The 7,265-nt window shown below is 54.4% G+C and overlaps 1 protein-coding gene across 1 annotated transcript; it reads right to left on the reverse strand.

Annotated features, from left to right (window-relative positions):
* Nucleotides 1-7: 7 nt before the first annotated feature.
* On the reverse strand, nucleotides 8-7,043 carry LOC104278120 (protein CBFA2T2; the record flags this gene model as incomplete). The annotated part of the gene is made up of 5 exons (XM_009874999.1): nucleotides 6,914-7,043; nucleotides 2,720-2,961; nucleotides 1,364-1,453; nucleotides 661-842; nucleotides 8-18 (listed from the first exon to the last, which is right to left on the reverse strand). Coding segments are annotated over exons 1-5 (643 nt in total), but the record flags the coding sequence as incomplete, so codon positions are not given.
* Between the last annotated feature and the right edge of the window lie 222 nt (nucleotides 7,044-7,265).

Consider the following 7,265-nt stretch of genomic DNA (forward strand, 5'->3'; position numbering starts at 1 on the left):
AAGCTGCTGTCTTCCCTCCTGCAACCGCACCGGCAGAGAGACCTACGTGTCAGCACCACACAAACGTACTCGGCAAGGGGAAGATGCAGATTTCAAACCAGCAGAGTTTGGGCAGCGATGATTTTACCGAAGTGGAGGGGGGTAAAGGCTGGGGGCTCAACCAAACACGCTCAGCTTGTGAACTAATCCACGAAATGATTAGTCAAAGAAAAATTTCGAGATGCCCGAGTGCTGTGATTCATCTCTCCGAGCCCGTCCAAATCAAAATTTCACAGTTTTTAAAAACTTGAGGCATGCGCCACATAATTACGTAACAACTTTTAACTTGGAATGAGTGAAAATGAACCAAATCCTCCCCAGCCCTGACCGTGCTTCCCCTCATTGCTCGGGGAGGTGGAGAGGCGCTCCGCTCTCCAGCTCAGGCCTTTCGGTGCTCCCCAACTAGTCCCTCTGGGACAGAACCTGCTTGAACAAGGATCCCAACCTGAACTCACAGTGCAGGAGGAGCAATCACTGGTGTCTTAACAGCTAGAATAGTTGTTGGGAGCGATAAGATGCTATGGTTCAGCCCTAAATGCTGCGTGAAACTTTCACAGCTCCAAAGCGGAAACAAGAGTCACCGCTTCGACCACTTGGCAGAGTGGCGAGAGGTGTTTTTACCTGTCCGGGCTGTGCCTCTTCCCATTGCCGTTCACCTCGATGAGCAGCTCGGAGGAGTCGGCGGGCGACGCAGTGTTGGTGTTGAGCAGGATGTGCTCGTGCTGCGCCAGGTACTGGGAGGGCGTCTGCTTGGCGGCGCGGGCGCAGTGGAGCAGCTCTCGCTGCAGCAGCGGGAGGTTGGCCTGCAAAACAAAACACGGGTCTGCTTTACGCAGCCTCGGGTGGGCGTTTCCGGCCACAAGGTTGGCTCTGCCCACCCACCCCCTCGGAGCAGTAACACCTCAAGGCTGTAGCCCCCACTCAGGATCTGCGCTGGCAGATTTACCTGCATTTTCTCAAACGGCCCGACGGCAATGCACCCAACCCCTGTGCTTCCAGCCTCTAACCACCCCAGGCACACTCCGGATGCCAATGCCTCAAATATTCTAGATTTGAACGACTGCAAGTAAGATTATAGGATGAGAAGCAGCTGAACAGAGCTCGGTTGGTGTCCTTTATCCCTAATGTGCAAGCAGACATATGTGACACTCGCTGTAACGTTTGCTCTCCACAAGCCAGTCCCACACGGTCTGCACGGTCTGTCTTGCACTTCTAACAAAATTGCTGTGGTGCTCGAAACAGAAGCTTTCCCAGCAATGACAGGCTGCCAAGAGGCACAGACCGGCACCCAGAGCATCGGCAAGGCCCACCAGCTCCCGGTCACCTTCAGAAAGGGGATCACAAACGGCCGGAGGGGAAAGTTCGTCGCTTCTTGTAGCTTGCAGTGAAACTCCTCAATTGTCACCGTTGAGTTCTGGGAAAAGAAATTCAGAAATTAAATGACAATTTGTTCTTATTTTTGAGCCACGTGGGAAAAGGCTCCAAACGAACAGGACAGGCAGGGAGACTGCACCTGCCACGGCTGGACCCACAACATTTCCAGCGGATTCCGCCTAATGCAGCCAAACCGCCTCAGGCTAATGGAGCAGAAATGCTGCCCTGGGTGCAGGGTGAACACTGCCCGGCCCAGCATCCCCCAGCTCGGGGGCTGGCAGGCAGGGACCGGCCCCAGGGAGGCAGCAGGACCTGGCTGGCACCTCCTGCACCCTGGCTGCAAGAGTCAGTGATTCCAGCTGTCAAGAGTCGCACACCTTCCTCTCCTCCTTCCTCCCTTCCAGCTTATCTCATCTTATCCATCCATGAAGTCATCACAAACTCGCTGCTCACCCCACCAGCACCTTCCTCCCGCAGCCTGATCCTGCGTCCCCTGCACTTTGCATCCAGTGCTCAAACGCTGTGAAAGCCCCCAAGGCCAAGGCCAGACCCACGTTTGCTCTGCCCACACCAGCACAACCACTCCGCCTGTGCTCCGGCTACCTTCGCTGCACACCGAGCCTCCAAAGAAACCTGCCAAAAAGCAGCTGCCAGCCTGGCAGCAGCTATTCACCAAGCCTTTTCCTGTAGCTGCCACAAGTAGGGAGTTACACCTTTGGCAGCGCAGGCAAACACGTAATCAGCAAAGCCGGAGTACAGCAGCAGCCCAGACCCCCAGACCTCCTCTTCTGCAACAGCAGCGTCCCCGTCCTCGGCAGATCTCGGCAACACTCAAGCTGGCTGTGCTAGTGGGCTTCAGACATGCAGGAGCAGCCCATAAAGAGGGAAAAACCCCATTAAATCTATCACTGCACATCGTAAGTGAAATGTCTGAAGTGTTGTGATATTCCCTACGCGCTCGAGAGAGGAGAGGCACTACCAGCTTTCCACAGCTGTGAAAAGTTTCATTTTTGGAGAAGCCCAGAGTAGCCCGTGGCTTCCAGTGAGCCCAGGGCACCCAGACCTGCGGCCTTTATAGAAAAGTCTTGTCCAAATCCTTCCAGCTTTCCTTAAGCTTAGCTGCACACAAGCTCACGTCAAAGTTACCAGACAAACAGCTTTTTGAAACCCACCAAATGCAAGAGAAAAGAAGTCAGCAGGTTTACCAGCAAGTGTTAACACTAGAGAGCCTTGCTCAGCCAACAGCTCTGCTGGTAAAGATGGAAAAACAGGTAATATCGTGGGGCGTGGACAGGCGCTGGCTTACCACTAACGCCAGGACGAGGGTCCGGACCTTCTCCCCGATCTCTGGCGAGATGTCGTTGCCGAACTGCTGCAGGGTAGTGAGGAAGCGCTTCAGCTTGCTGAGCTGCCGGGCGCCACACGTGGCTGGGAGCTGCTGGTTCGTCAGCGAGGAGGAGGAGGAGGAGGAAGGACCGTTGCTAAACCTCTGGGGAGGGGACGGTGCCCCGTTGAGCGTCGGCGGGGAATGGTTTATCCCGTTGGGCACTGCGAGTGGGAGATAGAAGGGACATTGATCATCAGGCAGGCGTGACCCCGCAAGCTGGTTTAAGAGGATCCAGCCAAGAGCCGGCTGCTGCTGAGGCCGTGCTGGAGGACACCTCAAGTACTCGAGTACTGGAGACCGCACCTCGAGTACCGTGTCCAGTTTTGGTCACCACAGTACAAGAAGGACATCGAGGTGCTGGAGCGGGTGCAGAGAAGGGCAACAAGGCTTGTGAGAGGTCTGGCAAACATGTCCTATGAAGAGCGGCTGAGGGAACTGGGTTTGTTTAGTCTGGAGAAGAGGAGGCTGAGAGGAGACCTTATTGCCCTCTACAGCTACCTAAAGGAGGCTGTAGTGAGGCTGGTGCTGGTCGCTTCTCTCTAATTACTAATGACAGGACAAGGGAAAATGGCCTCAAGTTGCATCAGGGTAAGTTTAGATTGGATATTCGGGGGAAGTTCTTTACTGAACGAGTGGTGAGGCACTGGAACAGGCTGCCCAGGGAGGTGGTGGAGTCACCAACCCTGGAGGTGTTCAAAAAAAAAGTAGATCTAGCACTTGAGGCTGTGGTGTAGTGGTTAGGTGTGCTGGGATGAAGGTGGGACTAGATGATCTTCAGAGGTCCCTTCCAACCCCTGACGTTCTGTGATTCTGTGACACCCAGCCAGGGAGCCAGTCACCAGCAACACGTGTGCCATCTCCTCTCCCTGACCTCCTGGGGATGCTCTGTAGCCCCCGAGAACCACATGTTTCGCCAAAGCATCCACAGGAGTTTTCCTCACAGGACTGCTCAGGTACGATTTACACCCCAGCCACGGACTTCCCCAACATTTCTCTCCTCCAAGCTTCAGGCCCAGGGCCGTGGGAGGGCTCAGTGGAGCAGGCACGCCTCTCGTCACATTCGAGCAGCCCAGAAGGACACGGGGTCAGGCCACATAAAGCCGCCACCACGACAGCCCAAGCTGTGCCGTGCACTTGGCCTGAGGAATTAAAATGTGCTTTAGCTCAAAGTTTACAGCCCTTGGCAAGAATTACCCATCAGCTTGTTTTGGCCCACGTCAGGCAGAAAATTACATGAGACAATCCAAGGATCCTTCCCAGCCCCATCGTTTACAAGAAGTCACCAGGGCCAGTTAGGGCCGGGGTCCCAGGAGCAGCTACGGCTGCTCAGGTGCCTCCACCTCGCCTCGAGGACGGCTGACGGCATCTCGCTCCGGGCAGCGTGCCCACCCGCCGCACCTCCCCGGGGATTTACAGGGAGTTTCACAAACACGGTTGTTTTTTCCAACCTGGTCCCATCTGCAACTTCGTCTCCTGTAAGCGGCGAGCGTGTCGAAACAGACTGAAGGGCTGGAAGTTTGGGAACTCAGCAAGGGATTTAGAATAAATTGCTGACATCCCCGCGCCGTCGTTGTGCAATCTAGAGCCCTGTCTGAAGAGCAGCTGTGCGCTTGGGGCCCCAACTCGGTATAAATCCAGAATTTTAGAGGTGAAAAGTACATCATCGTAAATATAGTTCATGCTGATCCACTGGATTATCCTTAAAAGCCCAGTCCTGAATCCCCTACGGATGCAAGGACTGAAGAGAGGCCACAAGCTATAAAGAAAAAATCAGATGATGGCGTTCAGAGCAGAAGAAGCACTGAAGCCACCCGGCAGAGCCGGCCCTTGCATGTGAGGCAGGGGAAGGCACGTGCCAAAATTTCCACTGCAGCTTCATGAAGACTGTACCAAATCCTCATGACCCCAGCAAGGGTTTTTTTCGGAGAAGGCAGCAAGAAGTACTTGAACAGTTAAACCGCTCTGGGGTCGGAGGCTGGGAAGGCTCCAGGCACCTGGACCTGCCGTGGTGAGCGCAGGAGGGAACCGGAGAAGATTAACCAGAGTCAGTTAAGATGCAAGGGAAAGATAAAGCTAAAGAGACCGTCAAAGGTGGTTCCTGGTAACCAGGGGGTGATGGGCTCTTCTGGGGCATAACGAAGAAGTCCTTTCACAGAGAGAGAGATGACAAAATGAAGGCGAAGGCCAGGATCGAGAGGAGAACTGTGCAGCTCCATGCCCTCTGGCAGCTGCGATGCTTTACCTCCTTCTCTCTTTTCCTTCCTCTTATTCTTTCAAATGAAAAGACTTCGGAGCAGCAACAAGCTCTATTTATACCTGGGGAGAAGCAGAGGCTGTGCAACCCCCCTAGGGGGGCCAGGGGGTGTGGGGACCCTCGGGAGAGGCTGCCAAGGACAGGAGCGGTGGACATGGGCGATGCTGAGGAAGTGGAGAGAGCCAGGTCGGCTCGTTAAGGCACGGCCCCCGTCACTGCTCTCTGCATCTTCAGGCTCACCCTGCCCGACCCTGGTGCGAGCTGCAGTTATCCGATCCCGCGTGGTGCTGGGATCTGCCCCACGCACACCCCAGAGCCGGGCTGGGACCTCTCTTTCCAGGTGAGAGGACGGCGACAAAGCGAGTGAGCTGGCGCACCGAGTCCAGCGGGATCGCAGCTGTGGGGGAAGAGGGGGACGCTAAATTCCTGGGAACATAAAAGCCGTCACCTAGGGCTGCTCCGTGAAATTCCACCCTAGGCCCTCAGTCCCCAAAGGCTTTTCCCTATTTGTCCAACCCTTTTGTCACTGACCTGCAGGCAGGGGTGGCTTTTGTCCAGCACGCTCCTCCTCGCCTGCCCAAGCTGTGGGCTTTTAGAGGGCAGGGCACACACTCATCGCCTCTAACAAAGACCCTTTGGTGCAACCAAGAAGTAAAAACCAAGAGAAAATCTCATCACATGTTGCATCTCTCCTCTCCTTTGGAAAACGCAATCAAGTCATCTGCGATCAGCAGACTCGGGCTCCTCAGCCCTTAGCAGCGTGCCAAGCAACCTCACTGGAAAAATTAATTTCTGTCACTTTGCTAATGGTCTTTTTCTGCCTGAGAAAAAGTAGAGCCATTAAAACCTCCTCAGCGCATAAAAACCAGGACAATGTGTCTGGCGGGATAACCCGGCGATTAGTGCTATTGCCAACACCACGCAGTACATTAGTGTGTCCTCAAAGAGGCTGGATTGCAAATCTCCAAAATCCAGTGCCAGTGTGGAACTGTGAGATAGCCCAGACACCGTCACAGGCAGCAAAGCAATGCAGAACTGGCCAGGGAGATGCTCAGCCCAGGGGAAAAGAGGTGAGAAGAGCCTGGAAAATGCAAATGTGTCACGTGCAGGGGTCAGATAACTCCATGCTCAACAAATTAAAGCAGCTTTGCTCCAGAATGATCCTTTTAAAAAGACATTAAATGGTTTAAATGTCAGACAAGGGAGAAAAAAGACTCCTTCTAAGCTGTGAGAGAAGACTTGTACCTCCATCCCTTCCACAGAATCACCTCTTAGAAGAAGTGGGTGCGACGCTTGGCTGCGGCTGGGCAGGGCCAGGATCTGCCGTGGCTTAACAGCAAAGATTATAAAAAGAAGATGGAGAAAAGAGAAGCTGGATGGACAGCAAGGAATTTCTGAGGCTGGGAAATTGAAGAAAAAGAAGAAAAAGAAAAAAAAAGGAAAACTTCCTAATCTCAGCTGCAGAAGTGCTGTCTGCAAAGTGAGATAGAGCAGAGTGGGAATTAGCTCCTCCACAAGATACAGCGAAAAGCCTGGCTCTTGGCTTGCTTGAAGCTGACCTGATAAAAGACTTCTATTTCTTAAGGAGTTTATGGCAGAAATCAAGGCTGCACCTGTGAGGAGAAGGGCTCAAGGCACCACTGGGAGTAAGGCAGGAGCAGGCGAGGGGGTAGGGGGGGATTATTGACCCTGTTATACATCCTGCACATGTAGCAGGACAGCAGGGAAGCCCCAGACCCGGTGTGTCACGGCTAACGCTCGCCGTGCTGCCTGCGACGTCCCCGGTGACTTCTACGAGCAGAACCTTTCCTCCTGGCTAGAGCTGGTCCCAGGGAAAAGCAGCGTTACTGGGGTCTTACGCGCAGTCGGGGTGAAGGACACGGGCCGGGGGCCGCCGGGGTTCACGGGGGGCAGCGGCGGCATGTTGGGCGGAGAGGACCTGGACTGTATCTTCACTTCCACGGGCGATCCGGGCATCACTGGCAGCCTCTTCTCAACGGCAACTGTGGGAAGAGAAGGTGGGAAGGTTTAGTGGCAGTCACCAGCACGCATTTCCCTGCCTGGCACACGCAGGACAGCTGCAAGGGTGAAGGTGGGAGGGTCAAGGGGTTGGAAAAATAAATCACAGAAGGCTTCCGCGCTGCTCTGCGTGGCCCCGAGGCAGGGTATGGCCCTGAACAGGGGATTTTTTTTCTTGGCTTTTGTTTTGTT

This window comes from Apaloderma vittatum, unplaced genomic scaffold (assembly GCF_000703405.1).
Source record: "Apaloderma vittatum isolate BGI_N311 unplaced genomic scaffold, ASM70340v1 scaffold888, whole genome shotgun sequence".
Lineage (NCBI taxonomy): Eukaryota > Metazoa > Chordata > Aves > Trogoniformes > Trogonidae > Apaloderma > Apaloderma vittatum.